Raw genomic sequence first — 26,928 nt, 5'->3', positions numbered from 1 at the left:
CCTTTTTGTAAACATTTTATGTGCTATTTATTCAGTCAATGACACTGACACTAATAATAATAAGCAAATAAATACATTAAGGTCCTAGGGTTGTGCTGATCGACGATAGTATCGTGTATCGACGATTGGCAAAGATATCGCCAAGAGCTGAAACCTATAACTATTTTACAGGCTATGTTTAGCTTGTTTCGCAATTAATATAGACCTATTACACATTTTAAGTGCAAGCCATTAAGTCGTTGATCATTTGAGACTCCTTTATAACAGCACTCCCGCAAGATTCTCTCTTGCTTTTATATTCGTTATTAATAGCCTATTTAAGTGTTTAAGGGGGGCCATAGACTATATTTTCAGTGCATGCATTGACTGCTCCTTCAAATACATGGAAAATACATACTTGTCTTATTTGTGTTTGATTTGATAGAATGATAAACACAGACATGCGCATTTTTCTGAAAATAACCTATTATTTAAAAATATGTTAGGCCTATATTTATTTATAAAGGCTATTAAAATATATTTTATTTATTTAAACTAGCCTATATTAAATTAAATTACAGTCTGTAATTTACCATTTGTTTTATCATTAAAGAATTATTAAACAGATTATTAATAACTTATTAAAGAACATTTTACTAAGCTCAGTGAAAAGTTTTAGGTCAAATAGGCTATTTAATTATAGAGCAACTACTAACTCGCCGCAGCCATGTCTAAAATGAAACTTATCAGAAAACAATAAACACACAGCCTATGCCAAGTGCAATAATTGTGTTAGATCTTAGCAAATACAAATGTGACACTGTTGATGATTCCTTTTGTGATGATTAGACCTGAAGCTGCGCCGCACTCAATTGAACAAAAACATGGAAAACTTTACTGCATAGTCATGTGCGGGCAGTCCTTCATCTGCCTCCCGTCTGAAAGAATAGAGCATCCTTGTTTCTTCTGTGCATAGATAAATATAATTTCATTTGCTTTCATCCATGTATATTATATCCATTTTGCAGCAGTCCTGCGGGCTGAGGATAACGGCATGAATCCAAAGTCACCATCAAATCCTGTCCTGCGCTGCACTGTTCCATCGAGTCTTGTTTGTAATCATTTCAGTGTCAGCGCCCATTTAGCTGTAAGAGTGTGGTGATTTGCATTGGTTTGAAATATTATCCAAGATCAAACGTCATGCAAATGCAGTAGGTTATTAAATAAGTAAAGAAATCAGCCGAAAGGTTATTAAATATCTTTAGATATGGGTAAATATAATAATCAAATATTATATATACACTGTTATTGTATAACGATGGTTTGTCCTGTAGACTATAAAAAAAAAATAGCTTAAAGGGGCAATTTTGACTTTAAAATGATTTTAAAAAAAATTAAAAACTGCTTTTATTTTAGCTGAAATAAAACAAATAAGACTTTCTCCAGAAGAAAAAATATTTTCAGACATACTGTAAAAAATTTCTTGCTCTTTTAAAGGTCATTTGGGAAATATTTAAAGAACTAAAAATTCAAAGGGGGGCTAATAATTCTGAATTTAACTTTATATGGCTGTCAACATCCCAATGTGTGTTGGCGTTTCATGACTCTTTAAGGTTCTACAGTCAAACATAAGGTTAGGAATACACAGGATTAATTGTTAACCCCAATTAGCGTGAAGTGTAACAAAGAAACATTATGAGTTTGGATTGAACGATGTTTCACTGTTTTAAATGTGAAAAACTTGCATCTTGTATTTTCTTAATTGGTCCTGTGTTTTATTTGGTGCAGTCGGGTGCAGCTCACAGTTCGGGGAATGGAACCACGTCTACTTCATCCACAACCCGTCCAAATGAAGAATCTGCAGCTGGTGTTGTAGTCAAAACTGAACCCGTTGAAGAGCCTACAAGTGCTGATACCACATCAAGTACCAGTGGGACAAATAGCAGCACATCTAGCCCTGCTCCTGCTCCAACTTCTGCTCCTACTCTTCTTCCTCCTTCTCTTCCTCCTCCTTCACTTCCTCCTCCTTCACTTCCTCCTGCTCCTGCACTTGTACCTACACCTCCTGCAAAGGATAGCAAGAGCAGTTCTTCAGCACTTCACTGGCTGGCAGATCTGGCCACACAAAAGGAGCCCAAAGGTGAGACTCGAATATAGAGCACTTTACAGTGAGTGGATGGAAAGTGATTTGCTTTGCATTTGTGTGTGTGTGTGTGTGTGTGCGCACTCGGAGGAGATGTGTGTCTGTGGTCTTTTACTGACTCGAAGAATGCAGAAAAGTGTCAAACAGCTGAGTGTGTATGGCTTATCTTGTCGCAAAATGCAGCTAAAAGTCCTACAAAACAGTAATAGTTTGATTACGTCATTTACATGTCTGTACTGCACTTTAATAATGCGACTGAAATAGAAATACTCCATATGTCTTAATTTGATTAGTGTTTACGACGATTATGGCTTTAAGCATATATAAAGTGCTATTCCATCCTATGTTGGTTAATGGTTAATGCGTGTGGCTGCAGTTGTAGTAGTTTCTGCTTTTGAAAGCTACAATTCCGGTGAAGAAATAATTGGTTACATAACAGTGACCTGCTCTAAATGCGTGAACCACAACTTCGAGGCCAGCCTGTCGGGTGTTAGTGCAAAGCACTTGATGTGCAGTTCTAATGCAATCCTGCTTTCAATCTTCAGTGCTAAATTCACCCTCATGCTCCATTAAAAGATCACAACTCACGATACAAATTTTTACACACACACACACACACACACACACACACACACACACACAGACACACACACACACACACACACACACATATATATATATATATATATATATATATATATATATATATATATATATATATATATATATATATATATATACATACACACTTATTTTTTTCACAAATATTTACATTATGTACATTTGAGCAAAATATTATTATTTTTATTACAAACTATAAGACACATAACTGTATTTGTTTTGAACCTATTATACAAGAAATGCTATTACAGTGGTCCCTCTGTAATTGCGGGAGTTCCGTTCTAGAAATAACCCGAAATAGGCGAAATCGGTAAAGTAGTCAGATTTATTTTTTACAATTATTATTGATGTTTTAAGGCTGTAAAACCCCTCACTACACTTTTCTCAAACAGAATTTAACATTTTCACACTTTCCTCTCATTTAGACACTCTCAAAGTTCATACCTTCGTAGAAAAATAGGTCCAGTATTATAAAATGAAACCTAAGTTCAAAACCATTTGATCCTCATTTATTTATTTCATAATGGTGCCCTACTGTCACATTACATCTACCTTCCTTTAGCATGTCTAGATGTTCAACAATTTGTGCGATAGTTAGCATCTTCCTTTGTCTTTTGTGTGCTACCACAGTTGGCTCTGATGGTGCATAACATTTTGTAGACATTGTAGGAAAAAAACATACAGAACAGAACTTCAGAGTCCCACTGCTGGCGATCAAAGATTTATGTACATTTGGCAAGCTGAACACATTCTGTACTGTACTGATTGGTTGACAGTGGTCTACAGCCAGTCAGGACGCAGAACACAATGCGCTAATCTGGACGCAAAACACAATGCGCTATAAAAAAAACCTCGTCAAATTGCACACAAAACAATCAGCGAAACTGTGGCGCAAAAAAATGAACTGTGTTATAGAGAGGGATCACTACAAGAATCTTTTACAAAAAATAAACTAAAATATATATATACAATGTATGCACAAAAACAGATAAAATGGCGTTTAAATTAAATTTGTTTAAGCAACAAATTTTACATTTAAAAATTAAATTTTTGTAAAAGAAATGCTTAAAGTATATTGAACACAAAGTAAAAGGCTATTCAAAGACTTCAAGTCAAATGCAAAGAAAAAACAATTTACATGCAAAAATTTACTTTATGTTATTCTTTTAGTTCAATTAACTGTCATGCAAAAAGCTTTTGTATTCATTATTTGACAGACAGACAGACAGACAGATAGATAGATAGATAGATAGATAGATAGATAGATAGATAGATAGATAGATAGATAGATAGATAGATAGATAGATAGATGCAAAAAGTAGTGGACTAGTTACATTATAAAATTAATGAATTTCTCTGTGCTCTGGCTTTCCCTCTCGTTTTGTCATTTTTCAGAGTCTCTGCGCTCCATGATGGGTCGTGACTCTCGTTCTCCATTTGGCCTGGACTCGTTCAGCACACTTTCCAAACCATCAGGGTCCAGTCCTAAGCTGTTCAACAGTCTGCTGCTGGGTGCAGGCCCTTCACAACCCAAAGCAGAGGGTACCAGCCTCCGAGATCTGCTGAACTCTGGCTCTGGCAAACTCCCGCAAGGGCCCACAGAGGGAGGTGTCCCATTTCCTCCAGTGTTCTCCACTGCTAGTGTACGTAACAGTGCTTTACCTTTAAATCACGTGAAACTGGTTTTGTACTGATATCAGTGATCTGGCTAAACATATTTAGCATGGTGTTAAATCATGTAAAGCATAACAGCTTGCTAATTCAAGGCAACAACATGTTAGTAATTTGGTTTGCTTGGTAGCACTTGTGTTCCTAACTTAATGTAGGCCCACCACCCAAAATTTTGGCACACCCACCAAAAATTATGTGCACCGTTACTACAAGTTTTATATCAACAGATTTATTGCATTTGAAATCAATACTAATCGAAACTATCAAAAAAACAAAAATCTGAATGCATTCAGAATGCACCCATTGGCCCTGCATGCAATGACGTGAATGAGATGAACTAAGTTAATAATAACAACTTTGCTGCTCTCACAGGTGTTGTCTGATATTGCACAGATAATATAGACATAAATTATTATTTGCACACGTCATCTTAATAGCAGTAACGGTCTATTCATGAGCTGCAATATTAGTTTAATCTTTGTGAAGGCAAGCCCTTTTGTGATGGTGAACGCTAGGGATGCTCAAAATAATCGATTAACCGTTAACCGAAAGGGTGCGTTTGTAACCGATTAATGGTATCAGTTAAACGATTAAAAATAATATTTTATATATTTTTAGTTAGGCTGCATAAAGGGCCGATTGAAAGCGATTTTTGCGTTAAGAGAGGCATCTTTTGAATTGTTTACCAAAAGCCGCAACTGTTTTGCATGCGGCTCATCCCAGAGCAGCAGTTTGTGTTGTCAAGACAACTACAGAGAACTTTTAAAGACATAGGAGAGACTAGTGCTGCTGTTTCTAGTTATCCAGAGCTGTATGAATTTGCAAATCTTGAATATCACAATAGTATTAAATATTACAATTGTATACAAATATAGCAACATAGACAGTTACACTCTTGCACATTCAATACCCAGCCGATTCAGTTGTTTCATGGTGACATAAAAAAGAGGACCGCGCCTTTTTTCCTTGTCAAAAGGAGCGATGTGCGCCTCATGTTTTTGGAATGGAAAATCACGTTTGCTGTGATCAGACATATTTGTTAACTCGCGGGGCGATAACGTATGGCCACACGTGCCTACAGACATATTTGCCAAAGAAGCAAAATGAAAGAAGAATATTGCTGTTTGATACAGACGAGTCGATACCAAACCAGCGCTGATGCTGATGGCCTCCTGGATCTGCGTCATGAACACAACAAATGGGCTTTAGTTTTCATTTTACAGCTTATAAAGCATGTATGCAAATTAATGCAATATTATATTTAAACAACAAAACTGTTTACAAAAAGTCATTATATGCACGCGTTGCCATTGTTTTTTCATTACGCAGGGTGCACACTTGAAACACGAGTAAGAGAGGAAATATCAAGACATAATCTTTAAAGTAATGATTTCTATTAAAATGTAAAAAGGTTTTGTAATATAGTAATAACAGCGGGGCATTAAATAAGGAAGTCAGCTATTTTTTTTTGACGGAAGAAAAAAAAACATGTGATTGGAAAAAAAAACAGCCTATGCCGGTTCTTAAAAAGGATCAGTCAGTGTTTTCGTTTTGTTCTCTAAATGAATTATTTAAGTGAAAATAGTTTAGGGCAGGCCTATTTATTTTATTTATTTTATTCAGTTTTTCTATGGCGTTGGAAACACTTCAGGTGTGTGAAGATGCTCTGTTGTAATGTTCTGTTATTAATATGCTAGCATGTTAAAATAAATCAGTATTTTAAAATGCAATATTTAATGTGTCAGCTGTAGACACGTCAATTTGTTTAAAAAAATTTTTAACAAAAATTTATTAACGAGTGATTTATTAACGAGATTAACGAGTGGCGGTTGTCGGTTAGTAAAATTAACCGAAATGAGCATCCCTAGTGGACGCCCAGCTAGTTGCACGACTGACAGCATTGAGACGATTAAATAAAGGATTAAATGGAACAGGACAGCAAGGCAGGAATCGAACTTGGGTCGCCACGAGCACTGAAGTGCATGTGTCGACACACCAACCACTACACCACTGGCGCCGACACACTGCAATAATTTTAAGCACTTGCACAAATGCTCCCAAATATATTTTGAAGTCGAATAGATAGTATTTCAGGCGCATATACAACAAAAACAGTCTCCATTTCGAGCTGTGCGAGCAATAAATGTTGTCATAAAATGAAACATCCTAATGTTTTTAGCTGTATGTTAAAATTTAGAAAACATGTTAGCTTTGGTCATCATGTTAGAAACATTTGCAAGAGGTTAAACATGCTTGTTAGCATCTTTGTAACATGTTAATTCATCCAAGCAACTTGTTCGTCCATGATTAGGAAAATAATAAACATGATAGGAATGTGATTAAACATAGCTTTGTGGTAAACCAAATTTTCCTAACATTAAAACATGTTAGTCATGTGGTTAAACATGTTAGGAAGATGCAATCTAAACACCCGTTCATTTTACCATGTTAGCTACATGCAGATTAGCAAGGCAGCGAGTCAGAGATGTGTTAGCAACATGCTTATTCATGCAAGCATATTGTTAAATCATGTTAGCAATATAGTACAGCATAATTGCAACATGTTAAAGAGTTATCCATGTTTTTTATGTTAGAAACATGTTATTGTCATGATAATTTATGTTAGCAACATCAAATCATTAGCAATGTGTTAATGCTATTTTTTCCACTAAGTTTAAGCTTTCGAGCCGTTTTAAATATTTTAGGTCATTTTTTTTTCTCAAGTAAAAAAAAGTCTGTCCCAACTACTATCTAACTTTATAAATATATTTCTTTCTCTCCTTCTTTAGCAGGCTGATAAAATGAAGGGAGGTCTTCCTAACTTCCTGGATCATATCATTGCATCAGTAGTGGAGACTAAGAAGTCAGAGGTTCGTCGTGCGTCAGGTTCAGCAGAAGTCATCGAGTCTGCCACTGCTCCTCGCAGAGAGGGGGTGATGGGGCTGAGTGTCCTGGATCCACACACTTCACACTCTTGGCTTTGTGACGGCCGTTTGCTCTGCCTGCAGGACCCCAGTAACCCCAACAACTGGAAGATCTTCAGAGAGTGCTGGAAACAAGGACAGGTGAGCTGTAAAGGGCCAGTGGAGATGCTCTTGTATGATCAGTTGCGTTCTGCTAATGCTAATGAAGTGTTTTTCCCCTTTTTTTAGCCTGTGCTGGTCTCAGGCATACACAGGAAGCTGAAGGAACACTTATGGAGGCCTGAGGCCTTCAGCGAGGAGTTTGGAGACCAGGACGTGGACCTGGTCAACTGTAGGAACTGCGCCATCATCTCTGATGTTAAAGTCAGGGAATTTTGGGATGGCTTCCAGGTCATTTCCAGTGAGTACAGATGCTTTAAACTCCCCAGGAAAAAAATTGACTTTCAAATCTGTTAAAATGATTGGTAACTGTTAAATAGCACTGCATCTTAGACCCCCCCCAGCTCTAATTGTACCCAGACCTAATAAAAAATCAATTAAATCTTTCCATCACATTCAGAATTTTTTCAGCAAAATACTAATATTTTTTTAAATTAATCAGGTGTTATCAAATGTTAGGAAAGTTTTAAAGTAAAAAAGATTTCAAAATGTGTCATTTTAACTTGGTCTTCAAATCAGGATATTCAAATATATGTTCAAATACATGCTCCATTTCATTAATAACAGAAAAAACCTGCCTCTCCACAACTGTAGCAATTTTCTGTGACTGATGCTCAGTAGTAAAGCACTCATAAATGGAGCAAAACTGAATATCATGTTAAAAAAACAAATTAATAAAAAATAAAAATCAGTGTATGTAGTAGCAGTAGTTTGTAAAGCAGTATTGAATTTTATGCTGTTTTAACCTTTAGAACGGTTGTGTTCTCCTTTCTTTAGAGCGATTGCAAGGTAGCGATGGCCAGCCTATGGTACTAAAACTTAAAGACTGGCCTCCTGGAGAAGATTTTCGAGATATGATGCCCACTCGGTAGGTTATTTGTCATTTTTAGCTGTACTTTATCTCTTTTGCACTTCTTGTCATATAGGTTTTGTAACTGAGCCTATTTTCCCCGTTTGCAGGTTTAATGATCTCATGGACAATCTTCCTTTGCCCGAGTACACAAAGAGAGATGGCCGTCTCAACCTGGCCTCTCGTCTTCCAAACTTCTTTGTTCGGCCAGATCTGGGCCCTAAAATGTACAATGCGTATGGTAAGGGATTATAATACACAGCCAATATAAAGAGACTTAAATATAAAAAAAGTGTGTTTGTGCTTTACCAGTTTACCACATGGCATATATGTGTGAAGTTTTGAGATGAAACCTTACTGATAAATTTATGGGACTCCCGAAGCCTTGCGCATACCAGTATGCTTGTCACTTTCACCAATGGCAAGTATTTTTCGAGACCTTTTCACTAGTGATGAGTCTCAAGTGAACATGCAAACTACTCCCTGACATTAGATAGCGCTTAATGAAAAGCCAAAATACCAGTACACAAGGTGGCTCTGCGCCCTTTTACGATTCTGACACTCGCTTGTTGCTCAGAATTTGTCATCTCTCATGCTTTTTTGTGTTTGGTTAAGGCCCTATCCCAATTCTACTCTTAGCCCTTTCCCTTAACCAAGAGGTGTCACAATTCTTTTTAGCTTTAAGATGTAGGGTTAAGGGGAAGGACTAGATAGCCCTTGAAACAGAAATTTTTCAGGACCCACTTGAAACCAAGGGGTATGAAAATTTCCCAGAATACACCATCTACAACGGTAGTATGGCTGCACACGGAACGAGATGCAAAAATTAGTATTTTGTCATTATTACAAATTTTTAAATCAAACAAGCATGTTCGCTATCTATAATCTATAATAATAACTCCTGTATAGTAGTCATACAACATACTTTCTTATCTGACACTCGATGACACACGAATACCCTGTCAGAAAAGTCTAGTGGCTGGGAATGACCTTTTTACAGTGTCTGCTATAATATTTGTTGTTTTTGTGTGTTTACATAGATGAATATGGCCACAGTGTGAATGCACAGTACAGTTAAGATCTTATTGCCACATTATATCGTTATAATAACATGATATATGCCTTCAGTGATTTCCTGAAGATAAACACCAAAATAATAACACAACTGGAATAACTACAGCAGTCGCGATCGCCAATCTCATATGAAGTAAAAGATTGTGATGACATATGATGATGTGTGCCGGTGTTGTAGTGGTGTCATATTTCCCAAGGGTACATTTTGAAGCCCTTCCCCTTCCCGCTCTTTCTCCAGGGCCAAGGGGAAGGGGTAGGGGTACAAAAATAAAATTGGGATTGGGCCTATGCATCACAAAAGCTTTTTCACTTCTGTTTAGCCTTTTTTAACACAGTGCTCAAATGCCTGGTCAAAAGTTTGCAAGAAATTTACATGCCTTGAAAAAAATGACAATAGTAAATGTGATGAAACTCACCATCAAATTCTGTTTGATCTGCAATTTTCTGTTTTAGGCTGTTTTGTGCTTGAGCTTAACCATGTCATGTCATCTTCAGCACCTCATTGCACATGAACAAAACAGTTTTTAATGCAGGGAATTAAATAAACATGATTTTTTTTAAACCACACTGTGTGCACATACTTGTTTAGTCATAAGGGTTTAAATATCAGCAATAATCGCACTGTGTGCATGAGCTGTGAGAGCCTTTATATTTTAAGATTTTAACTTTAGGTTTTTAATATCTTCCCTACTTTTTTGAACTAGTCCCTGTTTTTTTGTATCATTTGTCATGAAACCAGTGTTGTTAGAATAGAACTACACTGAAAGACAATGTTTCAATTTACTAAGATCTTTTATGTGAAGCTGTTTTGACACAATCTACATTGTAATAGCTCTATACAAATAAAAGTGAATTGAATTGAATTAGAATCTCTGGACTGCCAAGATCAATAATTATCAAAAAGTAGTTGACTTTTCCACTTTTGATAGCTATAATAGGCTGATTTACAAAAAAGATGTGTCTATATTAGGCATAGACTGGCATAAGATTCTGATGGTATGACAATCTTGGATAAAAATATCACAATTTCACGGTATTGATTACTACTCCAAAATAAGTTATTTTAAATGTCTGGTTAAAAAACAACATATTTGTTTCCCCATTGAACACAATATATTTTATATTATGAAACATTAAAAATATTTTTAACCAGTAGCTTTTTTCGCCCTAAAAAACAAAATAAAATAGTTGTGAAAAACGTAAAAACATATACCATTTTCCAAACCGCAGTACACCTTGAAACTGGTTATCGTTCCATGCCTAGTCTACATGCACCTACATGCCTATTACCACAAGGAAAACACAGAACTTCATAAAATCTGTTGACCACATGTGGCAAATGACTGTAAACAAGCATGCAAAATTATGTGGCGCTATAGTTAAAAGTGTCTTTCATGTTTTTTTCAGGTCTGATCTCCACAGAAGACAGGAAGGTCGGCACCACTAACTTGCATTTGGACGTGTCTGATGCCGTCAACGTTATGGTGTATGTGGGCATCCCAGAAGGAGAGAATGACCAAGAAAGTGGTAAATATGAGTCAATTTTATTTTTGAAAGCAGCATCATTTAGAATATTACAGGATTTCTTGCTCAATTAATTAAGCTGTTGTTTGTGTTCACTAAAATTGCTGCAAATATTTTAGTTAAGCAGGATAAAGTAAAAACTTTGTAACCATGAATATTTGAGTGATTTCTTTTTTTGAAGGTTAATTTTGAAGGTAAAAGGTAAATTAATCAAAAAGTCACTCAAGATAAAATAAAAAAAACAAGATGATGTGTAATTTAATTTTTAGGTTTTCTTTTATTTGAAAATTCCACATCACCACGGACAATTTCATATTTTTTTTAATGAAAAATGAAACAAATAAATAATTTTCCCTGAAAATTCTCCCTGTCCTTAAAGCTAGTTTTACTAAATGAAAATGTTTTCACATTCATGTTTTTTTTTTAAACTGGGGATAATGAGTTTGTAAGCGATTAAAAGCACAGTGTGTTTGTGGATTTTTATTGTAGTTTATCAATTAGTTTGTTAGCCAACAAAACGTTCTGCACCTCCAAAGAAATTTAACTTGGCAAAAACTACAAATAACAGTTAAAAACTGTGATCTAGTAATGTAATACAATGAACATCAGTAAAATGTACTTAATTTTTAGATCATTAAAAGTTCTATTCACCACTTTGTACAATTTAAAATTATCTAACCTCACAAAAAAGTCAGCTATACAGGTTTGGATTTACATGTGTGATGGTGAATGAAGATCCAATTACTTTTTTTGTGAACTTGCATTTTATGCTCAAGTTTCTAGCGTCTGAACGATAGAAAATCTACCCCTAGCTAAAGATAAACTAGAACAAAATAGCTGGAGTGCCTTGCAAAAGTATTCAGACCCCTCATTTTGTTACAATTTAGTTTTTTATCAATCAATTGTAGTCCCTAACGGTAGATTACACCCTGAGATCCTATAGACCTCCGTAAGAGTAGAAACCACATTCAATTTCCAGAACTAACTACTTTATATTTTATTCTATGAGAATTACAGCTTCATTAATGATCCCCATAACCTATTGGGCGACTTTCCCTCCATTTTCACTGGTGACTTAAGGATTATCTCAACTAAAAATGAAAATTCTATTAATTGCTCGTCCTCATATATTGCAATCTTCTGACGCCTTTGTTCATCTTTGCAACCCAAATGATTAATATTAACATTTTAGATGAAATTCGAGAGCTCTGTCATCCTCCATAGCAAGGGTCCCGAGATGTACAAAGTCCAGAAATGGGACCAAAACATTGTTACATCAGTGGTCCTCATGTAACCAATATGAAGCTCCAAGAACACTTTGGTTTGGCAAAAAAAAACTGTAACTGTAATGCTGTGTTCACATCAGACGCAGCACACACTGATAAATTACACTATTGGCAAGTAAATAAAACATTTTGAGTTTACTCGCTTGAAATGTGCATCAAATTCGCTTTATTCGCACAGCAAATTCACTTCACATTAGACGTGCCATGGACAGGGCTTCTGTCTGCCTGTTGACTCTAGCATTGTTTATTAATGGCTAGCATGGATTGTAGTAAGAGAGTAGCTGTTTTTTATGTGCTTTAGGGAAGCTAAAAAACAGCGTTTATTCGTTCGGCGCTGTGTCTAAGTCTACTAGATCTTTTCAGAGGTGCACCCAGCACTGTGAGTTCATCAACTCCTTTAGAAACTATACCAGGCTTTCAGCAGTGCTTCAGACTGAGCTGAGCCCAGTTTGATAAACTATTGTCCGGTGTCGGCAAGAGGATTTTCCCCCGAAACAACAACTACAGGCGCAGGCGCTATTCACTCTTACAAGAGCAATCTCCTGATTGGTTAACGCAGCGCAAATATCCACTGGAGTTCAGACTTTCCAACTCGAGCAATTCATTCGTCAAATGCACTAAATGCTCAACTCGCACCGCTTCATTTGCATGAATCTTTGAAACACAAAATAAGATCATTTGTGCCGCAGGATGTCTATTCGCGTCTTTGCATTGGCTAGCATGTAAATCACTCGTGCTTGATGCTTCATCCGCGTCTGGTGTGAACGCAACATTAAAACATATTTGTTTGCCTGTATCTTCTCTTTTACTTTAAGTCATCAGGGTGCGTATTTAGTCAGTCAGCAGCGTTTTTACATATTTTTTTATCAGAATTTATTCAAAATTTTATTTTATCACTTTCTTTATTTTTGGATCACAGTTGTGTTATTAGAGCTTCATTTGATTACTGTTTGATCCACTAATGTCACATGGAATGTTTTGACAATGTACTATTATTCTTTATATTTGGTCTCCGCTCTGTATGAGGTCTGTCATGGTCAAATCTGTAGATGATGAGCTAGTGTAGCATTAGTTAACATTCAGCTAAACCCTTGGAACGTTCAAAACTCTCACATAGCAGTGAGTCGGACACAACCAAGGCTTTAAGAATGGCCTGTGCTCTTGGGGTCTTACTACTTTTGATTGTGGCACCATTTCTCATTTGCAGAAGCAGACCTCGCTGGATTCAAAGGTCTGTGCATATTTTTCATTCGTCTCACTTCAGGCATGCCCTCCCACTTCTCTCGCTCTCTCTTGTTCTTCACTCCCATTGTTTTAACCCATCTATTAATTCTCTTTAAGCAAAAAACGATTTTGGTAGTTCATTTTTGTAATTGGTGTAAACAGTAGAGATGCACCGGTTAAGCAACCATATATAAGAACTAGCAGGTTTTAGCACTAAGTTGGCAATGGGATGTTGTTTTTTCTGCCTTATTTCACAAAAATCCTAAATATTGAATATATAAATATTTGAGGGGATTTACTATTGAAGTGTTTAATGTTGTTTTCTTTTTGTCTTGTGTTGTCTTGTGTGTAAAATGGATATTAAAGCAGTGTTTAACTGTGCAGGATTGCTTTGATTATAACCTTACAAAAACGAAAGTCTTATGTTGTTGCTGCTCTATAGGCACCACTTTGGTGGTTTAGCATTTTAATTTGGCCTGTCTACTTTTGTTTTATGCAGGAATTTTTTTGTTGCTTTTTTGTTTCCTTTTTTAACAGAACTTAAGCTATAAACTATTTAGTTTTAAACTATCAGCTTAAACTATTTAGTTTAAACTAAATGTGCAGGGGTTTCCTTCTGTTTTAATTGGCTAGTATAATTTCATTAAGTAGGACATGTTCCTGGAACAACATTCCAATCAGATTTAAGGCATAGGTTTAGAGTTTAGCTTAGGCTCACAGTTAGGGTTATGTGCTTCTGCAATCAATTATCTCAAACTATTAATCCCCTCTTTTTTTTGTCAATAATTTACAAATAGGAAGGGTTAGGTTTTGGTGTAGGGACTGGGTATGGAATATAAGTTGTAGTAAGGCATGTAATTCCTAAAGAAAGATGTCAAGTTTTTTTCTATTATTATTAAATATTACATTTTGTAAATTTATTGTAAAAATATTAAAACATCTAAAGCCCAGCTCACACTGTGAGATTTCAGTCACAATTTTGTCATCTGAGACAAATTTGGGAAATCCTAAAAGATTCCTGAAATCCTAGGCAAAAATCGGTGATCTTTGATTGTTGGTTTGACATGTTCACAGACAGCTGCTTAATGCCTGTTGTGATCATATTTTCCCTCCGATGGAGTTCTGACAGTGTCTGAAGTTTCAGACACTTTCCTGCAGTGTGACAACAGCTGCGATGAGTATCAATTTATGAACCAATAGGAGGAGGACAGAATCTAATGACGCAATCCATGTGACGCATCCAAATGATTGCGGGGAAATGTCAAAGCAGTTTATTCTTACTGTTTTTTTTTTATTAAGGCATGTTGTGTGCAAAATTTCAGCTACAGATTGTTTACGTTTCCTGTAAGGAATAATTTCAAAACGTGAGATAGTGAAAGTGTCACGGGTGGATGACATCAAACTCTGGGGGAGTTTCTTCTGTGATTGGTGCATCTTCATTGTTGTTCAGTCTGACGTTATGAAGGCTGAGATCTTACAGTGTGACATGGGAGCCATGTTCGTGCTGTCTGACATGCTACAAAAGTTTAGGATTATAAAAAAAATCGCACAGTGTGAACCGGCCTTTAGATGTTTTCAGAATAGACTAAATTGCCTTATTAAGATCGGTGCATCCCTAGTGAACATTGTACCTCATAGTGCACTATATTGTAAACTCCATTCAGAATCGTTTAGGATACCAAAACATAGTGACCATAGTGTTGCTGTTGCATTTCACAATGTCCCTTCAGATCACATGGTTAATTAGTTATCTTTACCATTTAAAGGGGTCATATCATTAAAAAAAGGTATAAACCTGTTTTTGATTTAAACAAGTATTCCAAAAAACCCACATTCTTCTTGTTGGAAGTTTTTTTTAGTTCTACAGTATTAGTATATAATAGCATGTAATTGTCTGTGACAAACCAGAATCAAAAACAAGAACTTGATGTGACAACTGGATGTAGAGTTCAGCTTGAACACATTGCGAAAGACCAACTAGCCATAAAACCTCCATACCAGCCGGTGGCAGTTTGTTCAACATTCAAAGAAAACCATAATGCTATACAAACTAAACACAACCACACATGCTTAACATTTTGAAAATCATCATGATAAAATATAAGAGCAGCTTTTTGTCTGTGCCCTCTTGACTTTAATGTTTGCTTGCTGCTTTCACTTTTGCTTTTCATCTTGTTCGATGGTTTGCCAAACTGCCGATCAGATCTGTCTGACTCAGATTTATCATGCACAGTCAACCCAAAATACTGACAACAGAGTCTGCTGGTGCAGAATTCAATGCAAAAGATATATCAGACAGCTGCTCAAAAATGACCTCTTTATTGGTCAACTGACTCTCAAGGCCTTGTTCATTAAATGGGTTGCTCTTTCGAGCTGTTACAAACATTATTCTTATTTTTGATATTTGTTTTCAGCCTATGACCCCTTTAAATATTTTTGATCAGTCTTAGAAAAATAGAGAACAAAAGCATTATTTCCATGCTTCTCGGTGGTTGGTGATGGACTTTCATATCCTGCCATTCCTTTGTTTTAATACCTCATTTAAAGGTGTTTTAAATGGCAATTTGTTTTTATTCCAGCAGAAATATGCTTCCTCTTGTTATTGCATACAATTGTATTTTGACTCTACTGCAGTTTATTCTTGATGAGTAGATGTTTGATGTATAGTGTTTATGCAGTTTGTGAGTGTCGATCCTTTCCTCCAAGTCTGTCTCTTTGCTTGGTCTGCTTCCTTGATTTACTTAGGCTGTCAGTGGATTAACATATTTCAATGTAAACCTTTTTTGTAGTACACATTCAAGACTGTAGTTTTAGATACATGCATATTTAGTTAAAAAAATCTGTTTTCTTTATTTAATCTTGTGTATTTTGTTCTGAAGCTCTGCTCTGTTATGTGTAATTGCAATAACTTAAGATGCTTTAGTCTGCAACAGTTGTAAATGGCAAGAAAATGTTCATTGTGGTGGATTTCACTTAAAAATCCTAAATGCTTTGTGCCTGTCAGTAATTTTGTGTGTTTGTGTTTTGGGGGCGTATTCTGAGAGCAGGGAGACAGGATGTGTGCTTGAAAATAGTTCAATTCAATTCATGTTTGTTTCTATAGCACTTTTACAATGTAGATTGTGTCAAAGCAGCTTAACATAGATGTTCTAGTAAACTAAAACTGCAAGTCCAGTTTTATGAGGTGACGTTGAGTTTAGTTCAGTGTGGTTTAAATTTCACTTTTGAAAGTCCATGAAAATAGCAACATGAGATGGATATAATGTCATTTTCATAGCGTTAAAGATTTTGTATGAACACATTTAACATTGACAGCCCTGTTGCTTAGTAGTTGCAATAGGTTGTTGAATTTTAAGTCATAAATATCTATGGTGTTTCTGGTTATGTAGTCACCCAACTAATCTTTCCAAACCCTTTGTAGAAGCAAATGAGGTTCTAGCAATCAGAATTAATAGATCAGCTTTATTTATGGAAAGGATAATGTCTTATGAATGGTTATGGTTTGTGTGTGTGTGTGTGTGTGTTTGCTGAACTTCCTGGTTTCACTGCAGAGGTGATGCAGACTATTGAAGAGGGTGATGTAGATGACATGACGAAAAGAAGAGTCTACGAGATCAAGGAGAAACCTGGGGCTCTCTGGCACATCTATGCTGCCAAAGATGCTGAGAAGATCCGAGAGCTCTTACGAAAGGTAAAGAATAACCTTAGCTAGGTTTCCATCCAAATTAGAATCTGAATTAGGTGTTATGTGTAAAACTGGAATATCACATGAAAAATGTGATAATCACATAATCTATTAAACAAAATCCTATGCATTTTATATGCGTATGCTATAATTTCTTCAGTAAAGTTTCCATCAAAGTTTAAGTGCATTTTTTTTATCGAATTAAAAATGTATCCTACTCAATTGAGCATACTTTTTATTATTATGTGTATTTTTAAAGTTATGCACATCTTGCTGTTTCCATTAAGCATTTTTATGCAATAATCCAAAATGGACATAAACATAGGTGGATGGAAACATATCTACTGCCTGTATGAGGTTTTATGATTCCTAATAATAAATCTTAACATTTGCAGATTCCTGGTGTTCCACTTTTTATTTGTTAATACAGTGATTGACTGAAGTTTTTCTGAAATTTCTGTTAATTGCAGGTTGGAGAGGAACAAGGTCAAGAGAACCCACCAGACCATGATCCTATCCATGACCAGAGCTGGTACCTGGACCAGACGTTGCGTCGCAGGCTGTATGAGGAGTATGGAGTCCAGGGATGGTCCATTGTGCAGTTTTTGGGAGATGCAGTGTTCATCCCAGCTGGAGCACCACATCAGGTTCGTTTTGTGAGAAAAACTCTAGTGCTACATTGTAGCAGTAGCAATACATTGCATTTTCAAAACTACATTCAGAACCTCCCAGAACACCAATACATAGTGGCCATTGTGTTTTCGTTACATTTCATTATTTGATGCCTAGTTCAGAACAATAAAACGCACAAAAATCGAGTTTTTTTTTTATTTTTCTTCTGCTGAACACAAAAGAAGATATTTTTTAATGTTGGTCCTCAGTAGGCAGCCATTGACTTCTATGGTACTATTGCCCAATGCTTGTAAAGTACTACAGTTTTTTTTCTTAATATTTAAAAACTTTCTGCAAAAAAAATTTGATGGGATGTAAATGAGGAGTAAATTTTCATATTAATTAGATAAATGGATCATGGAATTTTTAAAAAAAAAAAAAAGCTGATCCAATATTCCAGTTCATTGCTCTGAGACGGTTTTTATATTGTGACTATTTTTGTAAGCAGACAATTCTATCAGTGTTGTGTCTTTAAATTTAGACATTTAGATATATAGTACTAAACTGCACTCACCGGCCACTTTATAAGTTACACCTGTCCAACTGCTCATTAATAAATCGCGGAACACACAACACATCCAACCTTAAGGTGGACTGGCTACAGCAGCCGAAGACCACAGCACGTGCCATTCCTGTTAGCTAAGATCCGGAAACTGAGGCTACAATTCGTACAGGCTCACCAAAATTGGACAATAGAAAATTGGAAAAATGTTGCCGGGTCTGGGTCTCTGGGTCGAGTTCTGAAGGCAAAAGGGGGTCCAATCCGGTACTAGTAGGGTGCATCTAATAAAGTGGCTGGTGAGTGTATATCATAAAAAACTGAAGAAAAAAAATCTGCATTTGGGTTAATTCTAACTTCTTTATTTATTTATTTCAAAGTGACTTCTTGATAAGTTCATCTTTCATATTAAAACAACAAATAAAGCATTATTCATTGTTCATGAATGAATCAGCCTTTTGTGGGAATGAATTTAATTAATTATTCAGTCACTTATCGCCCCGTACTGGTGGTCTTCATTTTTTAAATTTCATTTATTATATATATTTATTATTATATTCACAACCTTTAATTAAAATAAGTAGTCTTTTAACATTGCTATTTTCAATGTAAATTAATTAATGCTCTGAGCCAGAAAAACTATAATAACACTAAAATAATAACTTCATTAACTTTTATATTTAAATTATTTGCAGTTCTTGTGCCAATTGTAAAAATAATATTCCTCACACTTTTGTGTGACACTGCTTAGCTATATCACATAGAATTCTAATTAACAATATTAGCAAAAGTGGACTTTTTCTCCTAAGATACAGTAAAGTAAACTTTCTCCAGATTAAACGAATGGTTCAATTTGGATAGAATTCATCATTTTAAATTGATTGGGATGATTTTGTAATTTAATGCATCTGCATAAAATATAATAAATCAGATTACAAGGATTGATTAACACACATGCAAATGAATTTTTATGGGAGTTTAGCAGTATTCAGTCAAAACAGTAGTGATCAAATGTCAAAATAAACCATTTTAAGGTCATTATTATTAGCTCTTTTAAGCTATATTTTTATCGATAGTCTACAGAACAAACCATTATTATACAATAATTTGCCTAATTACCCTAACCTGCCTAGTTAACCTAATTAACTTAAGCCTTTAAGTGTCACTTTAAGCTGATTAGAAGTGTCAAGAAGAATATCTAGTAAAATATTATTTACTGTCATCATGGCAAAGATAAAATAAATCAGTTATTTGAAATGAGTTTTTAAAACTATTATGTTTAGAAATGTGTTGAAACAAAATCTGCTCTCCATTGAACAGAAATTGGGGAAAAAATAAAAAGGGGGTTTAATAATTCTGGCTTCAAGTGTGTGTGTGTGTGTGTGTGTGTGTGTGTGTGTGCGCGCGCGCGCGCGTGTGTGCGCGTGTGTGTGTGCGCGCGTGTGTGCGCGTGTGTGTGTGTGTGTGTATAAACCGCACAGTCAATGACAGTCAACTTCACATTGCTATAACAACTTTCACATTGCTATAACAGCAATTATATATTACTGTAGAGTCCACATCTATCGCAAACACTTCTTGACACTCAGATCTTTGCCTTTTCAGGTGCACAACCTGTACAGCTGTATCAAAGCTGCAGAAGATTTTGTTTCTCCAGAGCATGTGAAGCACTGTTTTAGACTGACGCAAGAGTTTCGCCACCTTTCCAACACTCACACAAACCACGAGGACAAGCTACAGGTATTTCTACATTTCTTTCCTCATGGAATTTCTAGAATGTCATGCAACTTTAAAAGGTCTATTTCAGACACTGAAGGTCAGTGGATTTGATCCTAGTCATGAAATATATATATATATATATATATATATATATATATATATATATATATATATATATTAGGGTGTCACGATTTCGATTTTAATCGAAAATTGATCGAAATTTATGCTCTATTTCGATTATCGAATCAAAAAATAGAATCGTCGGTGCTGCCATGCCCCCATGTCACATCAGCTGACACGCTTGTTGAAGTGCTTGTTAAACTGTGCAGACGCAGGAGACCCATCGTCAGAGCATAAACCTTCAGGGCTCGACAAAAAGGACTGCCCGATAGCCCGGAGCCAGCGTGCGAGACGCTCGGGTTAGTGTACATTGCTGCCTTGTTGACTGACAGATTGAGCCAGAGCTGCGTGCTGCGACTGTCTGTCAATTGTGTGCAAATACAATCTTACGCTGCTTTCACACATAGACGTTTGTTTAGGAATCTGTCTCGTTTCCCCCGTTAGCGCGGTTTGGCGGTTTGGCTTTTAGTTCATATATCCAGCAGTTGCGCTCGCATCCGCGCCAAATCAATCAGTCCGAGATCGCCTGAATGAGACGGTCTCTGCCCTATTGAGCGGATCGATTGTAGTGAGAAAACAAAACAATGCAACGAACTAACGACCCAGGCTATATCACAGTGTATTATGATCGTGTAATAGCCATATTTACGGCTATATGAAGAGAGAATGATGAGCAGGGCCAGATGTCATTCTTACCGGTAAATGCGAAAGTGAAAGCATGCTGAAATATTACCGAGAGCTGTTTATCCAGCCTGATCTCGGTTTATCCGTCAGGAAAATTGACCGAAATTACTTAATTTAATTTTTCCTTATTTTAATCGTATAATATGTTGTATTAGGCCCAGGGCCGGCGCATCCATAGAGGCGACCTAGGCGGCCGCCTAGGACGGCAGTATGGAGAGGGCGGCGTCCGCAACACCCCCCTTACCACCCGCGTCCTCAGTTATGTCTGCGACACCTCCCTCACCATCCGCGTCCTCAGATATATTCGTGCATAGGCGACAGAATAGAGAGGGCAGCGTCAGCGACACCTCCATCAGCACCTACATGTCCTCAGTTATATCCGCGCATAGGGCAACAGAATAGAGGTCTGCGACACCCGCGCGTCCTCAGTTATTTCCGCACATAGGACGGCAGAATAGAGAGAGCAGCGTTGGCGACATCTCCCTCGCTCCCTCAGCACCCGCACTTCCTCAGTTATATCCGCGCATAGAACAGAATAGAGGTCCGCGACACCGTACTTCATTTTCATAACCGGTCACTTTCGTTTTCACATATTGGGGTTGAGGGCGCCATGATCGTCCTCTGCCTAGAGCGGCAGTTCAGCTTGCTCCGGCCCTGATTAGGCCTGTTGTTTTGTTCATTTCCGCACTGACAGCTCGAAAGAAAGATTTACATTGATCTGATGCAGTCTCGGTTCATCTGCTATGTCTCTCTATAATTTAAGCTTATAATGCAGAATTCTAGCCAACGTTTCTTTAATAGATTGATTAATTCAATAGATCGATTTTTACAAAACCTGAAAATTGAAATGAGGCTTTGTATATATGAGAAAGTCTGACCTCTGCTTTATATTCGGTGACGATGTCTGTGTGTTGTTAAAATTAAAGTGCACATTTTCACTTATAAAATATTCTATACACAACTGGTCAAAAGTTTGGGGTCAGTATGATTGTTAAATATGTTAAACTAAGCTTCTTCTGCTCACCAAGGCTGCAATTATTTCATCATAAATACAAATTGTGAAATGTTGCATTATAAAATATTTGTTCAAAAGTAGTTTATCATTTAATTTATTCATTTATTCCAGTGATTTTAAAGATGAAATTTCAGCTTCATTACTCCAGTCACATGATCCTTCAGAAATCACTAATATTAATTATTATTATATTTATTAATGGTAATAGTAACAAAAGCAATAATGTCTGGAGTAATAATTTTATTTGAAACTACATACAATAACAAAGTAGTTATTTAAAATTTTGATAAATATTTAACAATTTAACATTTTTTACATTTAATAAATGTAGCCTTGATGAACTGAATAAGTTTTCTTGAAAACATTAAAAAAATTACTGTAAATATATACAGTGGAAGTAAGAATTATTAGCCCCCCTTTGTTGTTTTTTTCTTTTTAAACTATTTCCTAAATGATGTTTAACAGAGCAAGGAAATGTTGATAGTATGTCTGATAATATTTTTACCTCTGAACAAAGTCTTATTTGTTTTATTTTGGCTAGAATAAAGCAGTTCTTAATTTTTTATGAACCATTTTAAGGTCAAATTTATTAGCCCCTTAAGCTAATTGTTTTTTAGACTGTCTCCAGAACAAACCATCAATATACAATAACTTGCCTAATTACCCTAGACTGCCTGGTTAACCTAATTAAACTAGTTAAGAATGCTTCAATCCTTTACTTTCACACTAGTACTTAGTCATTTTAGCGAAAACCTCAGATACTGTTGGCCGGTTCCTGTTGGTTGTGCACCTTTTTTTACCGACGCCATAATAACGACACAGATCACTGCCTATTCACAAGAAAAAAGTGATTGACAGGTGGTAATTATGTGTGTAACTTGCCTTTATTCATTTACTTTATGATTTGTTTATGGGTAAAACAAAGACCATATAGGTCAGGTAGTTTAAACGGTAGACTACAAATAATTAATTTGTTATTAATTAATTAATTATTCATAATCGAAAATCGAATCGAATCTTGACTTAAGAATCGAAAATCCAATCGAATCGAGAATTTGGAGAATCGTGACACCCCTAATATATATATATAGTTTGACACTTATATAGCTTTATTTTGGTGCTTCATATTGTTATCCCAAGTCTAATTTTCAGCTACGTTTTACTGGGTGTCACTTAAGTCAAGTGAGTGACTGGACTTTACCTATTAACCAACACAAGCATTCAAGGATTTTATACATAATAGGGGCTTCAGTTTCAAAATGACTATTTTGATAAGTGGCTGTTAAACAGTAGGTGACAAAAAGCTAAATGTAAAGTTTGTAAAACTGCTATTGAGCTATCAATCATGGAAGCATGTGCATTCACAGCCAAGCAAACAATAAGTACCTCCGAATGTGTTCAAAGTATGAGTTAAATGATTAGTTTTTGTTTTTACTGTGCTTAATAAAGTCATGAAAAATTATATTCAAGCTTAAATCAATTTAATATTATGCAACGCACAACAGTGGCATGTTTTTATCATTCATTTTACAGATATGTCAAGCTAATTCGGCCGTTTCATCAATGAAAGGCAGAGAAATTGATGTTTGGTTTTGAGCGGGAACCCTGTTTCCAAACATTTAGCGCGATCTTCTGCCACATTGGGCGGTTTCCCATTTAATTGGGCAGTTTTAAATTTGATTGTGCTGGTAAAAAATTGCATTGGCGGGTTGACAATTTTGTTGGTTTTAAAATGTAAATTTTAATTGCAACTTGTTTAACAAAGCTGTGTACCCAGTGCATAGCGCAAACCGCATGGGCCCACCCACAAGAGGAGGTGAAGGAAAGTTGAATCAAAATCCGACACCCGGTTTTTCACTCCTGGTTTTCATAACACTTATTGATTTAGCATGGTCTGATTGACAAGCAGCACCTAAAAATGTTCAAAAGAATTTAAAACACCAAATAGGATGAATTCGTACCCCATTTCGAAAGTAAAACTTACTCTAATAGGTAGTGTAATCTACAGTTTTTGAGTGAGAGGGGGCAGGGTTTCAATGTGACCCGGTTCTGTTGTGGTTCTGTGACTGCTGGTGTTGGTTGCTGTATGGTTGAAAATTATGACTGTTAAAATAACTAAGTTAATTTCGATTTAAATAAATAAATTTAAATATTATGACAGTTTTTTTTTGTGTGTGTTTGGGCAGGCTTTGGACAGCTTTTGGGCTATAAAAAGTCAGCTATATCTGGCAACACTGTCTGTGTAGCAGTTTGTTTCAATCTTTCCAGTAAGCTTTGATGGAAATAAAGCTTGTCAAGCACTGGTTTAATGTCATATTTCCATTGTTTACAGGTGAAGAACATCATCTACCATGCTGTGAAGGATGCTGTGGCAACACTAAAAGCCCATGAGCCCAAATTAGGCCGTTCTTAGTTGGACGCCACAATGAGATTTCGGGGTTCGGATGAGGCCATTGTGCAAAACAAGTTGTTTATAATGGAAAGTCTCTCAAAGTTTTGGTAGGATGAAGGTGCTGCTTCATCAGTGTTACAAAAGCATCTTTTAGTTTTACAATCCTCCTCTCTGCATTTTTAAAAGTCTGTTCTTTTCTCAGCATTTGTTGGACTGTTCAAAGAGCCGGTTATATAGCTGACGTGAATCTTTTAAAAGGCCTTCAAACAAGGTTTCATTACCAACGTCTGTGAAAAGTGAGCACTGGGTTTCCTTCTTAGAAAACATTGCTTTGTGCTCTTCAATGAAGGAGAGCTTTTAGTTCAGATGTGGGCTCAACAGAAATTTAATTCATTGATAGATTCCCAACACCTTTTCAAGGAAAGGTGGACAAGAGCATGGAAGGGAACTAGACCAAAGTTTTTTTTTGTTTAATTTTATTTAGTTTTTTTGGTAAAAACACGTCTTTTGCTTTTTTTGTAATATGAACTTTAGGTAATATTTCACTGACAACAAGCGTTAGATTGGCTTTGATGAATGGTAATTCATGAATCAACAGTTCCAGTTCTGCAGAACTACTGGTCATTAATGTGTATCAGTATATATATTGATCTTAGCAGTGTGCATGATTTTTTTCCCTCCAAAATAAAGGTTTACAAGAAAAGATTTGGCCCTGTTGTTTGAAATGACAATGAATTTCTTAGCTATCTATTTGTTTAATGCTTACTGTTTTATTTTATAAGACATTTTGTGGTTCATGGATGACACTGCAATAAACTAAGGCTTTTGAAATATTGCCTGTTTGCTTTTTTTTTTTTGGAGAAAGAGGAAATCTAGATGTGCTGCTTATAGCTTTTAATGCATTTCATTCATTTATTTTCCTGCGGCTTGGTCCCTTTAATCATCACAGTTCACCACAGTGGAATGAACCACCAACTTATCCAGCATATGTTTTACACAGCAGCTGCTTTCCAGCTGCAACCCAGTACTGGGAAACATCCATAAACACTCATACACTACGGCCAATTTAGTTATTTAGTTCACCTATACCTATACCTACGGTGTAAACCGGAGCACCCGAAGGAAACCAACTCAAACATGCAAACTTCTCACAGAAATGCCAATTAACCCACCAGGGGCGGATTTGTCTTTCCTTTAAGCCAAATTGTCTCCTATGGTTTAAACCATGTTTCTTTTCAAAGAATAATCAGGAAATCTTTCATATAAAGCAGAGATACTGCCATGGGCGTTATGCAAGTTACTTATCAGGTTACATTTATAAAAAACAATATGAAATTTCACAATTTAGGTAAATGTTAAAGTCTCTACAAGTGATTTTTTTTTTACCACCGATTTGACACTTTTGTCTTTTTTTTCTTTTCTAAAATTTACAAAGGAAAAAAGAGGAAACCATTGGGCATTTATTAAATTATTAACAGGTGGATGCTAATTTTATTGAACCTACATAATATCATAATATATTATCATATATATTATGATATATATGACATAATATATTTTCACATCACAATTCTAGATTTTTTTTTCATAAAGATAAACGTGTAATTTTCCATAAAATCAGTGTATCTTTTAACAACCATTATAAATCAATTAACCAATTAAATAGAAATCCAAAATACTGTATTTACTGCAAATTATTTGTATGATAAAGCTGTGGTAAACAGAAATTACTCGTTGATGATATTAAAAATATACATATTTTATTTAGTAACTCTCATTACTGTGTGCCATATTTAGAGGACCCCATATTTTACTCTGTTAGATATAATACAATGTAATTTAAATGTTATGATAATGTCCTTTTGATTACCTGCCCTGCATCTTCACAATATCCACATTTGGAAAGTCAATCTTAAGAAATAAGACGTTATTTGCCAGAAGAGATGCATCATTTGCCAATAGAGGGCGCTACGAAAAACGGATCTAAAATTTCTTGAAATACAACCACATTCTTATTCTATTAAATGAAATGAGATAAAAGCTTAGTACACACAAAATATCAGGGTTTTCTGGTGCTGTGATCAGACATTTATATCAGTGTGAATGATGGAAGAAGACACATTACTGAGTCACATTCCTGACCAAAAATTCCTCATTGGGCCACTTGCACCCACCTGACTGTACTTAATTCTAACAGTACGTTTCCCTGAGGTATTTTGGGAGGCTGGAGACCTCCAAGAACTTGTCCCAAATGTCACCTTAACGTTCTTGGGTGTCCATAATTTTATGAAGTGATGCCCATTTGACTGTCAAGTATTTTTCTCAGTATAAGCTTGGCAGAGGGTGCACACTGAGGGCGCATAGTGGCCACAAAGGGAACTGAGCACACTTTTAAAGTTCAAATGATGAATGGGACACCACGTGGACTTAGTGCACGTGGAGGTAGCCATTGCAAGTCTACTAGACTGCAAGTACACTTATAGTGTGGTTTTTGAAACAGGGCCCAAGGAGAATAATTATTATGCCTTCAGAAGGTGGAGACCATGGTGGGGATGTGAGGTGCATAAAAAGGCATGTACTAAGTAAGCACTACTACCTTCTTTATGACCATTATAAATGTGTGTTATGAATAATAATAGTATGAATGTAATTTGGATGTACCACAGCTGCTATGTTGTTGCTTCACA

At 35.9% G+C, this 26,928-nt stretch overlaps 2 protein-coding genes across 13 annotated transcripts in view; one reads left to right on the top strand and one right to left on the bottom strand.

Annotated features, from left to right (window-relative positions):
* kdm3b (lysine (K)-specific demethylase 3B) overlaps positions 1-25,072 on the top strand; it is a 37,636-nt gene extending 12,564 nt beyond the window's left edge. For 3 of the 12 annotated variants that reach the window (XM_068213332.2, XM_068213331.2, XM_005173139.6), the window contains 12 exons: positions 1,768-2,119; positions 4,139-4,386; positions 7,207-7,479; positions 7,567-7,738; positions 8,275-8,365; positions 8,458-8,588; positions 10,829-10,948; positions 13,439-13,462; positions 17,007-17,146; positions 17,611-17,787; positions 19,917-20,051; positions 24,182-25,072. In XM_068213332.2, coding sequence (XP_068069433.2) covers positions 1,768-2,119; positions 4,139-4,386; positions 7,207-7,479; positions 7,567-7,738; positions 8,275-8,365; positions 8,458-8,588; positions 10,829-10,948; positions 13,439-13,462; positions 17,007-17,146; positions 17,611-17,787; positions 19,917-20,051; positions 24,182-24,262 — 1,944 coding nt within the window. In that variant the 3' untranslated portion in view covers positions 24,263-25,072. Of the gene's footprint in view, positions 1-1,767; positions 2,120-4,138; positions 4,387-7,203; positions 7,480-7,566; positions 7,739-8,274; positions 8,366-8,457; positions 8,589-10,828; positions 10,949-13,438; positions 13,463-17,006; positions 17,147-17,610; positions 17,788-19,916; positions 20,052-24,181 lie in introns of all 12 variants that reach the window. The other 9 variants (XM_005173142.6, XM_005173141.6, XM_005173138.6 and 6 more) reach the window with 3 other exon arrangements.
* The window catches only part of aldob (aldolase b, fructose-bisphosphate), a 509,131-nt gene continuing 501,590 nt past the window's right edge, over positions 19,388-26,928 (bottom strand). Inside the window, exon 9 of the transcript XR_012389379.1 lies at positions 19,388-19,449. The gene's annotated coding sequence lies outside the window, so the exon portion shown is untranslated. The remainder of the gene's footprint in view (positions 19,450-26,928) is intronic.

Source organism: Danio rerio, chromosome 14 (genome assembly GCF_049306965.1).
Source record: "Danio rerio strain Tuebingen ecotype United States chromosome 14, GRCz12tu, whole genome shotgun sequence".
NCBI lineage: Eukaryota > Metazoa > Chordata > Actinopteri > Cypriniformes > Danionidae > Danio > Danio rerio.
The sequence above is the reverse complement of the archived record's forward strand: the minus strand, read 5'-3'. Positions and strand labels throughout refer to the sequence as shown.